At 38.8% G+C, this 17,758-nt stretch overlaps 1 protein-coding gene across 1 annotated transcript in view; it reads left to right on the plus strand.

Annotated features, from left to right (window-relative positions):
- Positions 1-9,455, plus strand: part of CCDC28A (coiled-coil domain containing 28A) — a 24,745-nt gene extending 15,290 nt beyond the window's left edge. The window contains exon 6 of the mRNA XM_044674619.1: positions 8,895-9,455. Within this exon, the coding sequence (XP_044530554.1) occupies positions 8,895-8,949 (55 nt within the window). The 3' untranslated portion in view covers positions 8,950-9,455. The remainder of the gene's footprint in view (positions 1-8,894) is intronic.
- Positions 9,456-17,758: the final 8,303 nt, after the last annotated feature.

Here is a 17,758-nt window from a genome sequence, read left to right on the forward strand (position 1 = left end):
AATGTGCCATGTGCAGCTGAAAAGAAGGTGTATTCCTTTTTGTCCCTATTTATTTTTCTCCACATATCAATTAAATCTAATTTTTCTAGGATTTTATTCACCTCTCTTACCTCTTTCTTATTTATTTTTTCGGTTTGATTTGTCTAGATCTGAAAGAGGAATATTTAGATCTCCCACTAGTATGGTTTTACTGTCTATTTCCTTCTTGAGCTCTGCCACTTTCTCCTTTATGAATTTGGGTGCTATGCCACTTGGTGCATACATATTGAGCAGTGTTATTTCCTCATTGTTTATACTGCCTTTAATCAGGATGTGATGACCTTCCCTGTCTTTTTTAATCATATCTATTTTTACTTTGGCTTTGTCAGATATCATAATAGCCACTCCTGCCTTCTTTTTCTCATTTGACGCCCAAAAGATTTTGCTCAAGCCCTGAACCTTAAATTTGTGTATGTCCACCCGCCTCATATGTGTTTCTTGTAGACAACATATGGTAGGATTTTGGTTTCTAATCCACTCTGCTATTTGCTTCCGTTTTATGAGCGAGTTCATCCCATTCACATTCAGAGTTATAATCATCAGTTGTGCATTTGCTGACATTTTCGTATCCTCCCCTATTCCTAACCCCTTTTTCTTATACTATTTCCTTTTAAACCAGTTGTTTGCTATTGAGCCACTATCCCTTATCCCCTCCTTTGATTAACTTCCCTTTCTACCCCCTCCTTATTTTTCCCCCTCTTTTTGTTTTTAAAGGCCTTATGAATTCCCTCCCCCTTCTTCTCCCCTCCCTTTTTTTGACCTCCCCACTCCCCTGCTCCCCTTGGTTTATCCCTTCTGACTTTCTCAGAAGGGTTAGATAAGAGTTTTATGTCCCAATGGATAGTATAGCTACTCTTCCCTCTCCGGGTTGCTTACACTGAGAGTAAGGTTTGATTATTACCTCTTAATGCTCTCTTCCTCTCCTTCTTATAATAGTATTTGTCACCTCTCCTTCCCATGCCCTCTTTGTGTGTAATAGAATATCCTATTTTTCTTATTCACTCAAGTTTCTCTTGGTGTCCCCTGCTATTCACCCCCTCTTTCCCATCCCCCATGTCATTTAAGATTATTTAGTGTTCCACCCTTACCCTGTGAATTATTCTTCTGATTACTATAATAGTGAATACTATAATAGTGAATAGAGTTCACTACAGAGAATTATACATAACATTTCTCTACATAGGAATACAGATAATTAGATCTCACTGAGGCCCTTAAAAAGGCAAATTTAAAAATTATAAGTTTTCTTTCTTTCCCCTCTGTATCTTATTTACCTTTTCAGGTTTCTCTCAATTTTTGTGGTTGGATATCAAACTTTCCATTTAGCCCTGGTCTTTTCTGTGCAAATACCTGGAATTCTTCAATTTTGTTGAATGCCCATACTTTCCCCTGGAAATATATAGTCAATTTTGATGGGTAGTTGATCCATGGTTGCAGGCCCAGCTCTCTTGCCTTTCTGAATATCGTATTCCAAGCCTTGCGATCTTTTAGCGTGGAGGTTGCCAGATCCTGTGTGATCCTGATTGGTGCTCCTTGATATTTGAATTGTCTCTTTCTGGCTTCTTGTAAGATTTTTTCTTTTGCTTGGAAACTCTTGAATTTGGCAGTTATATTTCTGGATGTTGTCTTATCTGGATCGAGTGTAGAGGGTGTTCTATGGATCCTTTCAATGTCTATATTGCCCTCTTGTTGTAGGACTTCAGGGCAATTTTGCTGAATAATTTCTGTTAGTATGGAGTCCAGGTTTCTATTAATTTCTGTTTTTTCTGGAAGACCAATTATTCTCAAATTGTCTCTTCTAGACCGGTTTTCTTGGTCTGTCACTCTCTCATTGAGATATTTCATGTTTCCTTCTATTTTTTCAGTCTTTTGACTTTGTTTTATTTGTTCTTGTTGTCTTGAGAGATCATTAGCTTCTAATTGCTCAATTCTAGCCTTTAGGGATTGGTTTTCGGCTATAATCTTTCGGTTTTCGGCTATGATCTTTTGGTTTTCGGCTATAATCTTCTGGTTTTCAGCTATAATCTTCTGGTTTTCGGCTATAATCTTCTGGTATTCCTTTTCAATCTGGTCATTTCTGATGTTCAATTTGCTTCTCAGTTCATTTGCTTTCTGAGCCTCACTTTCCAATTGCAAGATTCTACCTTTTAAACTGTTATTTTCTTGCCAGATCTCTTCCATTTTCCTCAAAATCTCAGTTTTGAACTCTTCCATAGCTTGTGAGGAGTTTTCCTTATTTGAGGAGGGTCCGGATGCTTGTTTGTTCTCCTCCTCTGTTTGCTTGGTTGTCTGGATTTTCTCTGTGTAAAAGTTGTCGAGTGTTAAAGACTTCTTTTTCTTGTTGTTAATCTTTCTCTTCTGAACTTCCTGAGACTGGGTAGCCATCGTTAGCCCAGTAGCTTCTCAGGTTTATCCTCGCGCTCAGGGTCTGTCTGCGGTCTTTTGGCTCCTGAGGTCTGAGGTCTGTTTTTTTCCAAGGTCAAGCCCCCTGGTGGACCCCCTTTGTTTGATCCTCTGCCGTAGGTTTCTTTACAAGTCTCAGGGCGCTGCTTCCACAGTCGTATACCTGTCTGCACTGGTTCCCCACTCAGGGTTTCAGAGCTTTAGCTCGTGGCTGTGTTTGCCTCCACCCACACCTCTGCCCACGCCTGTGCTCTGAGCCTGCGTTTTGCGCCCTGCGTCTGCTCTCGGCGCCCTGCTCCCGCGCTCAGATTTTGTGTGTGTTCGTTAGCTTTTTGGGGTCCTAAATCTTGCTGCTCTCAGGAACAGGCCCCGGAGCTGCCAATGACTCAATGGGTGCCCCAAACTTGCTCTATTTCTTTTTAGCTGACTTCGGCGCTATAGGTGGTGTGTGTGGAGGGGGTAGGGGTGGTGATTTAGTGAGAGCTGTTTCACGCCTTTATAGCATGGAAATGCCCCGATTCCATGTACCTTCCACGCTGTGCCCTGTTGTGGGGTTCCTCCGTTCGTCTGGACTTGTTTTTATGTCCCCTTGAGGAGTTTTGTGTGTTTCGGTCAGGGGAGGTTAAGAGCTGCTTCTTACTCTGCCGCCATCTTAACCCGGAACCAGGCATTTCCTTTTAAGTTGAATATTCATCACAGAATTACTTCTTACTAGTGCTTTTAAAGTGTTAGGTGATTTGATTCACAAAATTTTGATTTGTGCTCAACTTTTTAGGATCTTTTCAGGCAGTAAGTGTTTATTGAATATGCCCTATCTGAAGAGCTTTTTACTGTTTTAAATACTCCTTAGACCCTATGAGACATCCCTCTTTTTGTCGACTTAGAGAGAGAGGCCATTATACCATGAAACAGTTAGTGAACAAAACTGTTATAGATCACATTATATACTGATAAAGTGCCAAATTGTACTATTCAGATAGAGAATAGGACAATGCTTCATGAAAATAAATGCAAAATGAATAAAGGAGTCAATCCTGGCAACACTGTCATGTGAAAAAGATTGACAATGGTAGGACTAATAAGTGTTCCCTCCAGACTTAGTACTTGCTTTTTTGCTTCTTTCCCTCAGAGAGAACTCCCCTCATGGCAGCAACTATTTTCTTGATATTGATGACTCCCAATTTTTATCTTCAGTTCTTTCTTCTCATTTGAATTCCAGGCGTTTACTGAACATTCCATTTAGATGTCCTGTTGTCACTTTAAATTCAACATGTCTAATACCAAACTCATTTTTTCCCCTTCAAAACCTGTTTCTTCTTCCTAGCTTCCCTTTATCAGTAATACTATCCATTCTCCCAGTCACTCAGACTCCAATCAATTACCAAGATCTTTCAGTTCTTCCTTCAAAGTACCAGTTATGTCTTCCTGTCATTCTCCTGCTCAGTTAGTTAAATGATGCTTTATTTTTTTAATTCATTAGATCTCAACTCCTTTGTGGAAGGCAGCATAGTACAGTGAGAAGGACTCTGGATTCAGAGTCAGAATATCTGGTTTAAAATCTCAGTCCTATTACTCACAATTTGTGTGTGACCTTGGGCAAATTCCAAATGCTCTCACTTTCCTTCTTTGAAAAATGAGAGGGTTGGACATGAGATTTCCACTCATGTCCCTTCCAAATTTATATCTATCTTCCTACGTTCCTGTTAAATTGTAGTATAGTAGTCTTTATGGGCTTTCATAATCTGGCCCCACTAATACTCAATAATATCTCCTTCTACTGTCTGTTATAAACTCTTTGTTATGTTATGGAATTTTTTCAGCAAGCCAGGTTTGCTCATTCTCCCCAAACTTACCATCATCGTTTTTACTTCTTTGCCTTTGTTGTACTTTGTTTATTGTGTTCTGCTTTTCCCCCTCTGATCATCTAATCTTACTTATTCTACTTATTCTTCAGAACCCCATATATTCCTTCCCTTTTAAAGTCAAGTAACATAGTCTAGGTTCTAATTTTATTCAGTTTCCGTGTTGTTTCATATGTTACTTATGTCTCCCTAAGACATCTTCAAGTTCTTGTAAGAGCCATGATTTATACTTTTTTAGGTGGTCCCTAGATTATTGCTGAACACATTAGATGCAAAGCCCTGAAGGACTGGCTATGATACATATTAGTATAGAGAAAGACTGTCAGTTTCACATGATACAGTAACCAAAAAATATGTCATCTTAGGAAGCTTTAAAAAAAGCGTAACTTCCAGCAATAAGGAGGTGCCAGTACTTCTGTTCTATAGACCACATCTAGAATATTGAGTTGAATTCTGAGTACCACAGATTTTTAGGACATTGATAGATTAGAAATAATTCCACCAGGAAAATATTTGAAGCTTATGTGCCAATACTAGTTGCTAATAATTAGAGAAGTTTTATGAAGAACTCCTTAAGACCACCCTCCAAATGAAATCAGTATATACCCTGGTATAAAAGTTGGGGGGGGGGGAATGGTGAGTGTTGCAAGAAATACATAGGAAAGTATATGAGAAAGGCCAAAGGCATATAGATTCTATAGACTCAAAAACTCAAACCATACATTAGGAACAATTTCTCAGAGAAAAGAATTGGTAGGTGCTAGGCAGGCACTAAACAATATCACAAAAAATGAAATGGATTATATTTTAACAGATAGGAAAAGACCTGTTATTGATATGGGAATCATTCCTCAGTCTTAAGTGTCTGTGTATAGTTACACTATCAACTTGTTTGAGAAAGACCAGATACAATAAAAATAATAAGAAAAATTTGTATGTGGAATACAATGAAAATAATTCTTCATCATTTAGGTGAATAATTGACAAAGAAAGTATAGTAAATGGACAGCAAAAATAACATTTACTCTGATTTCTAATAGTTTTATACAGAAGTTTAACTAATCTAAGTTTATTGCCACAAGAAGATCAAAAGAAACCATAAAACCCCTCAATAAGCTTTGATTCATTTGCCAAGTGAAGAGAGAGTAGCCAAAGGCAACACTGGAATTGAACATATTGATTCATTTAAATAGTCTTACAAAAAAATTGATGAACAATTATGAGCAATATGGTCTTACAAAATTACAGTAGAGTAAACCACTTTAAATAAGTTTAGTAAGACATACAATCAGGCAAAGTCATACCAAGGACATTAAAGGATGAAAATAGACTACAGGCTGAAGAAAAATGGGAAAAGGGAGCTACAAAAATTGCAGTAAAATGCTGTCTTCACCCTAAGGTAGTGTGACCATCACTCTTGGATTATAATGTCAGAGACCCTTTTATGCTTGTAGGAAGAAATTATACTAAAGAGAACAAAGAGGGAAAAAGCAGCCAGATTAAACCAGGTATATGCAAAGGAGATCTGTCCTAGAGGCTACACAGTTGTTAGGATGTTAAAGGATGATCATTATACTAGGTATCTAAAAGAATAGAAGGCACAGGAAAAATTTCAGACCTTATTAATATTCAAAAAAAGTGAACCAAGAAAATATTAGTAACTACCAAATCAAACAGCTATTATCTCAATTATTTAAAAAAAAAACAACTTTGAAAAGTTTTCTCTGTACTAATCAAGGAAATCTTTGATGTCTTTAGTAAGGGACCAGCAGGCTTTTACAACTGATTTTCAAGAGTAAGCCATATCTTTATCATTCCATAATTGAAAGATGTGCATAATATAAACCCCCCCATGTTTATTTGATTATGAAAAAGCATTTGATAAAGAAAAATTATTTGAGCCAATACAAGTTTCTTTCCCTTCTTAAGGAGTGAGATAGGGGCAGGAGAAAAGAAGATTTGGAACTTAAAATTTTTCTAAATGTTAAAAAATTTCTTCATGTAATTGGGAAATATTTAATGAAATAAAATATATCTAAAGAAAACAAAAGGAAAAAATTAAAATCATATCTTAAAGTCTCCCACCAAAGTAAGCTATAACAACAACAAAAAACATTTCAATGACCATCTGTTCATAACTATAAAGGGAGTCATCAAAAAGGAAAATATATACTCAATAAAAGTGTTTGTCAGTGTGATTAAAGGAGATCTAGCTCAAGATTTAAGTTAAGGAGGATCGTGAAGTCCTATACATGTACCAGTTTGCAGATGATGTATTGTTTACATCTAGTCTGGAACATTATAAAACTTCTTGAAAGTGAGTTTGGCCTGACCTTCCATCTGCAATGATGAAGATGAAGAACATCTGTTGCTCAAATTTTGATATGCTTATGGATGAACCTATAGAGTTTGTCTATCAACATCTAGCATAAACAATAAATTGGGCCCAAAATTGAATAGGAGGAAGAGGAGAGCATGTTGGATTGCTTTTGAGGCATTTCAGAATTCCTTTATTGACCCCAATATTCTTGCTAACAAAAGCCTGTCTTTCTCTATGTTGCTATATGGCAGCAAGACATGGAATGTAATGCTCTCTGGAAAATTAAAAATAAATATCCCACAGTGGGCTACTGAGAAGCATACAGTGGGTGTGATCAGGCTGCAGATTATCCTAGTGAGGAAATTTAAAGACCAAAAGTAAAAAATGTCATTCAAGAAATATATAAGAAAGTGAGAAGAGTTAACAGATGGTGGATAGCTCCAGTGAACCACTTCACTTCATGATGTCAAGAGAAACAGAAGAAAAACCACAGCATATTAAGTGAATCCCTTATAACTCATGAGAGGATGTGGACAAGAATCAAGTAGAATAAACAGTCATAGGTAACATATGTATGAATAATTAGAGGGAACTTCTAAATCAGTGAAACTTGATTTAGATCTTTGTATTGATAAGCTGAAGAAAATCCAGAAGGGGACAACCAGGGTAGTAAAGGACTTTGAGTTTATGATATAAAGAATGGTTGAAAGAAGTGAGGATGTTTCACAAATAGAAAATATGATAGGTGTCCTCAAATATGTGATGGAATGCCATGTGAACAATGAATTGGACTTGCTCTGTTTTGGCTTTATTTGAAACAGCCAAAACAGAGCAGGCAGTGAGTGGAAGTGTCCAGAAGTGGAATGGGTTGCCTTGGAAAATAATAGTTTCCCTCTCTTTAGAGATCTTCAGAAAGAGTAGCTTGATGACTACTTGTCAGATATGTTGAGGCCCTTTCCATATATATTGTGATGAAAGAGAAGGATAGTTAAGATGAAAAGAATAGGAGTGAATATTTGTAGAAAAGAATTAAAAATACTATAGAAAATAGCTGTAGTGATATTAAGAATGTTAGGTTTAGAGGGCAATGAGATGGCTCAGTAGCAGGGGTCGGCAACGTATGGCTCTCGAGCCATATCTGGCTGTTTTGAGGGCCAGATATGGCTCTTTCTGCAGGAGCCATAAAGTCAATTTTTTTCCAGGAGCTGTTACAGGAGCGTGCACTGTTAGCACTGTACGGCTCTCACGAAATTACATTTTAAAAAAATGTGGCATTTATGGCTCTCGTGGCCAAAAAGGTTGCCGACTCCTGCTCAGTGGATTGAGAGCCAAACTTATAAATGGGAGGTTCACAGTTCAGGCTGGAGTCTGGCCTCTGATACTTCCTAGCTGTATGACTCAGGGCAAGTCACTTATCCTCTATTGCCTAGCCCTTATTGCTCTTCTGCCTTGGAACCATTTAACAGCATTGATTCTAGGAGAGAAGGCAAGAGTTTAAAAAAAAAAAAGAATTATATTTTTTAAAAACAAAACTACACCTCAAACATCTGGTTTTAGAATTTAATATGACTTAGAATTTAATGTTAAAATATTTCCTTTGTGCGATAGAGAGAACATTTGTCTGAGTGACAGGAGACCCAAGTTCAAGTGCTACTGTTGAAATTTTTAGTGACAAGTCACTTGACTCTTCTGTGCCCTGTGAAAAGCACATTCAAAATGTTACTAGTACTTCTCACATCACCCACCTTACACAGTTGTAAGGAAAGCATTTTGCAAACCCTAACGCTCTATATAAATGCAAAGAATTGTTAATAATCATTCTGATTATTTGTTGGATTTTTTTTTTAAATTCCAGGACCATTTAAATTTAGAGCATTTTATATAACCAGGAGTAACTCTTGTTTTTGCTATATTCTAGCCATAAAATATGCCATTAATTCAACACCATAGTTAAAATGGGGCCTTCTATCAAATTGAAGCTATGTACTCTGTTGAAACATAACATACAATCTCAGGATAATTCAATATGGAAAACAAAACAAGGTATTGAAGTTAAACATAAACATTTTTGAATACAGGATGAAATGGTCCTGAAGAGCTTTTCCTACCACTAAAACTTCCCTGTCAATGAATGCTTTCTTAGTATATATACTCATCCCTTCCCTACAGCCTCAGAACATATTTTCTTATTTTCTATAGCCTCCGAATAAAACTTTAATGCTTAAAATGTTATTTTTAACAACAAAAAGCTTCTTAACTGGTCACTTCAGACAAAAACTTCACTTGGCAGATGCTCAAGATGTTCCAAATACCTCTACCAGCTAAAATAAAATGCATTTCACTCATTGTCTTGTGATTCAGAGAAAGTCCAGTCATCAGAATCCAGCTGAATCCAGAAGCTGATTCATCTTCTCTCTAACAAAGATTGAAAGTGCATATGCAACTGATTGTTCTCACACATTGCTTTTAGTAACTCTGACTGCTGTAATTCACCATAGCTGGGGGCCAGGCTGTGTTGAAGTCTCAAATCAGGAAATGTGACTGCCACATTGTGCTGCTATGCTTTATATTACTGCCTTATCGTCCAAAAGCTGAGGGTAAGACTTGAAAGTGCATTTATTTCATGCTAAGTGTTGTTCACAGGACCGAAGGATTTGTCCTTCCCGAGCTCATCAACCTTGTTCCAATTTTTACTTATAAGTTGGCTTGTGACCGCTTAGCTTCAGTTTACAAGTAGACAATCAGCACACTACTCAGTGTGTTTTTCAGTGGCCAGTGACAACAAAATGTTAAATAAGTATTTGTGAATTTGCTATTTTTAATAAAGTAACAGTTTTAAATTATCCTCCGAATATTTTCTCTTCTTTGAATCTAGAAGATCTTGTCTGTTTAGGAATATATGGTGTGATCCACCAGTATAAGTTTTGGCAAATTTGGTATTTGGTAAAATATGTTTGTAAAATTCTAAAATTAATTTTTGCACAAACGATACACATTTATTGCCTAAAAGAAAGCATTGTGTTCAGGCTTTTGCCACAAACATTTATGCTGTCAGCCCTTAGAAACTAAATAACATTAGATAACAAATATACAATTAAAAATTGTAAAAATAAGTGAAAATAAAAAATAATGATTTATTTCTAAATTACCCAATTGATTTTTTTACACCATTAATTTAAAAAATATTCAAGAAAGAGGCAGATTCATGTTAGCAGTGTCAATTGGGTAGAGTGAAGTAGTGTTATGTAATATGCAATGTGTGACAAAGACCAAAAGCAAAATTTACCAAAAACATGTTAAATGTTTTTCTTGGAAAGTGCCTGAAACTAAGGCAAACAAAATCTGTTTCCTGTGATTGGTGCCTGGTGGCAGATTCAGGAGACTGACCTTTTTTATTCTCTTTTGTTGTTTTATCTTTTGCAAACGATATGGGTTCCAGGTACTCGGCTTGGGTTTATCTAGCATATCCTTTGTTTATGGTTTCCACATATATAAAAATTTAAATGTTACAGGGCCTCTTACAAACAATCTAGGCCAATCCTCTCATTTCAAATAAGGAAACTAAGGCCCAAAGAGTAACACCGGATGTTAAAACAACTAGTCAGTGGTGTTGCTTTTATTTTGAGATCAACAGAAAAAGCAGACATTCTTTTGAAAGAACTTTACAATAAATAAAAATATTTTAAGGTGATTATGACTTGTGCTGGAAAAGATTTTGGCGTGGACCTTTCTTTTTTCTTTTTAAACCCTAACCTTCTGTTGTAGAGTGGGTATCAATAACAAAACACAAGAGCACTTAAGGATTCCCAGCTAGGAAGGCCAAATTTGAACCCAGCTGGTGTAGATTGTTTCAATAATTATTCAAGTATTGGTCACTTTAAACACTACCACCAAGAAACTATTAATGTTCTAAGTCCCTTTTGTTTGGACCACATGATTAAATTAAACATAATTGGATCCAATGAATAAAACTTATCAAGAATAATAAAAACCTTATAAATCATTCCAAACCTAAGCACCGAAGAGCTGATGACTAGGCTTTTGATGGTTATTTGAGAAGTGTTCCAGTGTAGAGGGACTAGGTTCAAATTCCACCCCTGTCCAAGTAACCTTGAAAAAGTCGATTTACACCTATGAGCCTCTGTTTCCTAATTGTTAGGAGGGAACCTCTAAGGACGCTTCAATCCCAAATCTTCCGCTAGGACCCAGGGACGGGGCAAAGGCCTCTGTCTGTCGCCGGCCATCCCGTACAGAGACCTGACCGAATTGGACGCCTTGGATGGGTCACCGCAACTCTAAGGGGCCCGTACCCCGGGACTGCTGGAGTGAAGGCATGGGGCGCGGCTGAGCTCTCCCGTGGGAGGATTAAAAAGGTGGCGGGATGCGGGGAACTCCCCAAAGCAGTCAGAGCCGTTACGGAGCTGCGGGGTGTCCGTGCCTGGGCCCCAGCGCAGTCTGGGTGCCGGGCGGACCCGGATACTGCGGGAGAGAATCCCTGCAGCCCAGAACGGACAGGCCGACCCGAACTCTTTTGTCCTCTGCCCTGAGCTCTCTGGCAGTCTCCTCCTCTGCAGGGCACCTAAGCCTGCGCCCGCTGGGTGCATTGCAGCGCAGCCTGCTGCACTCTCGGACTGGCCAGCTAGGTGCTCGCTTGTTGTAGTGTTCCTATGGAGATGGGATTGGGCTCCCACCGCCCTTCTCCATTGAATTGCGAACCAGAGGCTGTGGCAGACGGCTGCGAAGGTAGCTTCCTTCTGGGACTCTCCTCAGTTGTCTCGCTTCCCTTCCTACCTCTCCGAGGTAAAGCTTCCACGGGACGTGGGCGAGGCACCTCTTCCTTGGGGGCCACCACCTGGCGTAGTTTTCCTTTCCTTCTATCCGGGAGAAAGTGCCTTGGCACCAAAATGGACAGAGGAGGCTGCGGGACTCTCTAGGGGGCCTCCCGATGCTTTCCTGGGAGCGAGCGAGACTTACAAAGGGTTAGTGGTGTCGCAGAGGGGGGAAAGCACAAGATTCAGAATAAGAGTGCCTAGCCACAAGCTGGGGCACCTGGAGCAAAACTTTCTACCTCCACAGCCAGCCATTAGTTTCCTCATCTTTAAAATGATGGGGCTGGACCAGATGACCTTGGAGATGCTCTTAAATTCTACATCTGTAATCCTAGGCCAATCATTTGTTTTTACAAGTGATGGATGGAACTGAGGTCCAGAGAGATTAGCGATTTACCAAGGTCACTCAGGGACTGTAACAATTTAAATGCAGGTCATCTGCCTCTAAATCCAGGGTCTAATGGACAACTTGGGAATTTGTTTTGCTTGTCTAACATAAGATATAGACATGTATGTGTGTGTGTATGTGTGTATATATATATATACATATATATATACATACAAACATACAAAAGGTCTTTTCCTCCTGTAGGAGTAAAAATGTGTCTGTTAATTAAAAAATAATAATAAATCCAGTATCTGAAGTAAAAAAATCTATTTACAAATGATATAGATTTTAAGATTTAAAAAAGTGCTTTCCTCACAACAACTCTGGGAGGTAAGTGATTGTGTGTGATCCGCTTTCCCGTTTTACAGAAGAAGAAATAGACTTGAAGAGGTGAAAATATGAACTAGTAGAATCAGAGTTCAAAAGCCCAAGACCTCTTAAGCCAAATCTGGTGCTCTTTCTACCACATTATACTGCAGTTTTCTCATCAACCCCAGCTCCCAAGGCTAGAGAGGGAGATTTTTTTTTAATAGTACTCCACAGTGGCTTATACTAATCAACACATCTTTCCTCAACTTCCCTGATTTCCATTCTATCACCTACTGTGGTTTTAAAAGGAGGTACCTGGGTACAGAAGTGTCTAGTATTATTATAGCTTGTCAAGTGAATATAATAACATTCTTACAGTTAGAATGCTGAAATCTCATGAGTTACAGCTTTTCTGATCAATAGGTATAAATAATTGAGGGTAGAGTCACCTTCCTCAGCATAGTCTTTTTTAAAAATAATATTAATAACTGGAATTTATTTAGTAAAATGGTTTTACCTCCATTTGATTTTTTAAAAAACTCTTATCCTCCCTCTTAGAATAGAAACAAAGGCAGAAGATCAATAAGGGTTAGGCAAATGGAGTTCAGTGACTTGCCCAAGGCCACATAGTAATAGTCTGAGGCTAGATTTTGCTAGGACCTTCTGCCCTCAAATCTGGCTCTTTATTCATTGAGCCATCTAACTCAATTTAATTTAAATTTTTAAAATTTTTTAAATGTATTTAAAATTTAAATTTATTTGTTTTTATTTTAAATGAATAATTTAATTTAAAAATCAACTTGATGTTTAAAACAATCATATAAGTATTTTAAAGTTTGCCCAGCTCTTAACTTACTCATCTCATTTGATCATCAGAAGAATGATGTGACATAGGCACAATATGATTGACAATTTTTCAGATGAATAGACTGACATACAAAGAGGTCAAGTAATTTATCCATGGTCACATGGCTAGTGTCAAAATTGAGCTTTGAACTGTTAGAACCTAAGTCTTCCTAATTCCAAGTCTGGGTATAGTTTCAGTAGAGCCATTAAAGATTTCCATTTAGGGCAGTGATATGACCAGAACTTTTTTTAAAAAAAAGGTTATTTAGGCAGTGGTATGAAGAAGGATTAGAGAGAAGAGAGAAAATGGAGGTTAGAAAACCTAAAGAGGTTATTGTGCCAATTGAGGTGGGTTAGATAATCAGGACCTTTTTTACTATAGTTGAAGTGAGAATAGAGGAGAGGGGATGGATGGGAGTTCACTGATACAATTATCAAGATTTGGTAACTGGATGGAAAAACTGAGGGAAGAATTAAAAATAATCCCAAATTTAGGGGACTGATGAATGGTGACCCCACACACTAAAATAGTGGAGTTAAAGAGAATATAGTTTAGACATATTGAATTTGAGGTGGCAATGAAACAGAGGAGATGTCAGGAAAGACCTTGGAGATATGATCTGAAACCTAAAAGAGAATTCAGGGCTGGAAATAAAGTCATCTGCAGAGAGGTGATAGTCGAAGCCATGAACATACATGAAATGAAAGAAGGATAGTGTCAAGAGAGAGAAGAAAGCCAAGAATGGGCTTTGATAAGCATCTGTATTAAGTGGTTAGGAAGAAGATAATATCAAAGGAAGGAGAGGATCAGAAAGTATGAAGCTGAGAACAGCTAAGTGGTTCAATGGATGGAGAAACAGGTCTGGAAATAGGGGGTTCCAAGTTCAAATCTGGCTTCAGACATTTCCTATTTGTGTTACTCTAGGCAAGTCACTAATCCCCCCTCTCCCCCCCATGCCTAGCCCTTATTGCTCTTCTGCCTTGGAACCAGTATTGCTTCTAAGACAGAAGGTAAGGGTTTGATAGGGAGGGAGGGAGAAAGGGAGGAAGGAAGAGAGAGAGAGAGAGAGAGAGAGAGAGAGAGAGAGAGAGAGAGAGAGAGAGAGAGAGAGAGAGAGAGAATTTCCTCTGAAACAGGAAGAAGATAATATTTAGTATGTTGAATAACCAGCTCTTCCAGAAGCTATTGAAAAATGAAGGAAAATGAGACCTTTTCACAAAGTCCATTTGCGGATAATGAGCAAGACACTAGTGGAGAGATGACCCAGAGTAGAAAGTGGAAGTATTTATAGTCAAGAACTTTTAAAAGATTTAGCATAAAGTTTAAAGTTTTAACATTTAGCAGTAAGGAGGAGTACAGAACTGGGGCAATAGCTGGCAAAGGAGAAGAACAAAGAGAAAGCTTTTATTTATGAATTGGGAAACTTGAGTGTGTTTGTAAAAAGAAAGGAATGAGCCAGTGGTGGAGGGAGAGATTCATTTAATCAGCCAGCATTTATCAAGTACCTTCTGTGTGTCACACACTGCATCATGAATTGGGGATATGAATACAATATACGGGAAAGAAAATAGAGGGAGGAATGGTAGAAAACAGCTTTGAAGGAAACCTGAGAAAAGGACTCAATGGCATAATGGCCTTAGTAAGGACTAGAGAGAGATTCATAATCCTCTCTCTCAGACTTGTTTGTACATAGCTATTTGCAGAGTGGCTCTCCTCTTAGACTGAGCTCCTTGAGAGCAGAGGCTGCTTTTTTGTCTTTGTTATGCTTATTGACTGACTGGCTGACTGACTGCCTAGAGAGAAAAAAAGACTGAGGAATTCTGCTGTTAAGTTAAGGCATGAAGGAGGAGACTTAGGGAATGCAAGTGAGGGGAACATAGCTGGAGATGTGCCAGTCAATGGCAGAAGAAAGAAAAACCCTACAAACCTCTCAGAATATCCCATTATCCTTCAGGGGAGATATACCCAACTTGGCCCTGAGAGAAATTCATACATGTTACATAGAGTCAGCATTTTGTTTATGTATGTTATTACATGTCATCAGCAGCTGATAGTTTGTAAATGAGCACACATCAATGATGGTGAACCTTTTAGAGGGGCAGATGATGTGAGAAATATCCTCAGGTGAGGGGAAGGGGAGCAGCTATGTCCCTCTGGCTTTCTAGTTATGAACTCTGGTAAACTCTGTGCTGGGGTGATGGTACGTGTGCCCACAGAGAGGGCTCTGAGTGCTCCCTCTGGCATGAGTGCCATGGGTTCACCACCATGCGCATACATGTTACCTATAGTTAGTACCTTATAATTTTTTTGTACATGTGCATATTGTATATGCATGATACATATAGTTGGCATTTTTAAGTTGGAGATAGACATACATATTCTATAATGACTGAAATTTTCAAGAGGCAGTATTTTTTAATTTTAAAATAATTTATTAATTGTCCAGTCGAGACATCCTAACTTGGTCAGTCAATTCCTATAATGATCCAAAAGGGCTAAAAGAAAGTGAACTCTTCTCTCAAGTCCCTATTTTCCTCTTTGTGAGCTCACCACTTAATCCCTCCCCTGGACATCCTAAGATGTCTCTGATTGATAAATAGACACTAATGAGGTGTAGTCAGAGACCTCAACTCTTCCCTATTACTTCCTCACAAGAGAGGAGTGTCCTTGCTGCTACCTAGAAAATGCCAACATATCCAGCCACATGGCTGGACCACTGTACTTCAAGTGGGTCCACCATGGCTGCCAAAACTTGCTGACTTCCCTCACTTAAGAGTGTTCTTGTCTACAGATAAATAAGGAGCAAGTCTCCACCCTACCTCTAACAAAAACCAGCCCAGTGAGATGCCTTAAGGCCTGGGAGTCAATTACTTTAGCTTAGAAGCTGGCTGACCTTCCAAACCTGAAACCCAAGGCTTAAGAAAGGTTTCACATAGAAATTATTATAATTAATTTAACATTCATTTTCCTCATTACCATCTTATTTTCCATGCCTGTTTTGTATCATCAACACATTTTAGTTTATGAATGTGCATATGTGTTACGTGGAATTAGTGCCTTCTTTTGGGGGCATGTTAGGTACCAGAACTATGATTTAGTGTAGGGCACTCCTGGTGAGGAAACTCCTTCTACCAGTGGTAATGACAAACATTCTGCAGCTTAGAGCCTTAGAGAGTTGACTAGAACACTGAGAGGTCAAGTGAATTTTGGATGGAAGCATCTTACTGCCTCTAAGGATCAGAGAGAGTTATCATTATATCTTGCCTTGGTACTATGTCTTCTTGGTACTGAGGAAGAGTCCTGGTATGTTGGAAATAAAAAGGCCTGGAGATGGTATACATTTTAGTTGTTGCTGATATTCTACATTGGAGCTGGGGAGCCAGAGCTGCTGCTTTCTCTTCCTAGATTCTTGCTGGTGTTCCAGTCATCGTCCTCCATGAGGCAGACAGGTTGTCTTTCCCTGTCCTTCATTTTTAAGAAGACCAGTGACATCACCAGGAGATAGTTTGACTTGGTTTTAGAGGAGGCAGAGTTGCACAGAGTCATCCTTAGCCTCCTTCTCTATTCCAAGGCATCAAAGTCCAAAGACAAGACAGATTCCAGAGTGACTGTGGATAACCCAGAATGCAGTGGATGACATTGGTGTCTTCAATGTCTGACCAAGCTGTAGGTGCTCCACAAAGCCCGATTTAGCCTCCTTCATGGCTGTTGAGACAAATTGTTCTCCTCTGCCCATTCCACCATGCCTGGAGTAGACATCCTCCTACCTCACCAGTGGGTTTGGGATCTATCAGTTACCCTCAACCTTTGGTTTAGCCTATATGCCAATAGAGTGTTACCAAGATGTGGCTGCTGCACATGCTACAGCTTCTTGGAGGTGAGACCTGGGTAACAAGTAGACCCCAAAGGTGGATGAACAGCCCTGAAAGGGGGTTGGCAAACCCTCACACCAGTGGTGCTAGTCCCCCCTCCAGGTACATCATTTCCTGAGATCAACCCTAGGGAGGTATCATGGGCAAGCTGATCAAGGCTCAGGACAACATAAACCTCCATATGGATAGCTTTGAAGTCATGTTCAGAAATGAAAGAATGGCCCAGTTGTAAGAGTTTATATCCAAGGCTCCAAAATACATTCTCTGGTTTTGCTGGGCATCCTGATGAATGCCCCCAAGTTAAAAAGGATGAAGAACAAAAGTTGGAGCTCTAGAACAAGGTGATAAAAAGCATCCATTCTGAAGTTCCAAGGGGCTACAAGAAGAAGGCAACATGGATTGAGCCAGGGCAATACCTTCCAGAAATGAAGATAGTCTCACCTGGGGAACATAACTTTGTCTTTCTTGTTTCATGCTTTTAAGGATTTCTTAATGTCTCCTTGGACTCCCTCATTATAGGTGTTGGGATTTGGGGGGACAGCAGAGGGCTGGAGGATCACCAATTATATAAACATATCTGAGAATGTTTTGGTTTTTTTTTAAATCCTGAATTTGGGGTCACAGGTCTTGGGTTCATACCTTGTCTCTTCTACTTTACGTTACCTTTGACAAATCACTTCCCCTCTGTGGGCTACAATTTCCTCATCTGCAAAATGAAATGTTAGGTTAAATTAAATGTTCTCTAAGGTCTTTCTTCCAGCACTATATCTCATGATATTCCCTAAATTGCTATAATTTCTCTACTCATTTGGCAGAAGGGAAAAAAATTGCCATATCAGATTAGATTCTTTTCTCTCTCTTGAACTTTTCTGTGCTCCACATGCCTCAC

Source organism: Gracilinanus agilis, chromosome 4 (genome assembly GCF_016433145.1).
Source record: "Gracilinanus agilis isolate LMUSP501 chromosome 4, AgileGrace, whole genome shotgun sequence".
Lineage (NCBI taxonomy): Eukaryota > Metazoa > Chordata > Mammalia > Didelphimorphia > Didelphidae > Gracilinanus > Gracilinanus agilis.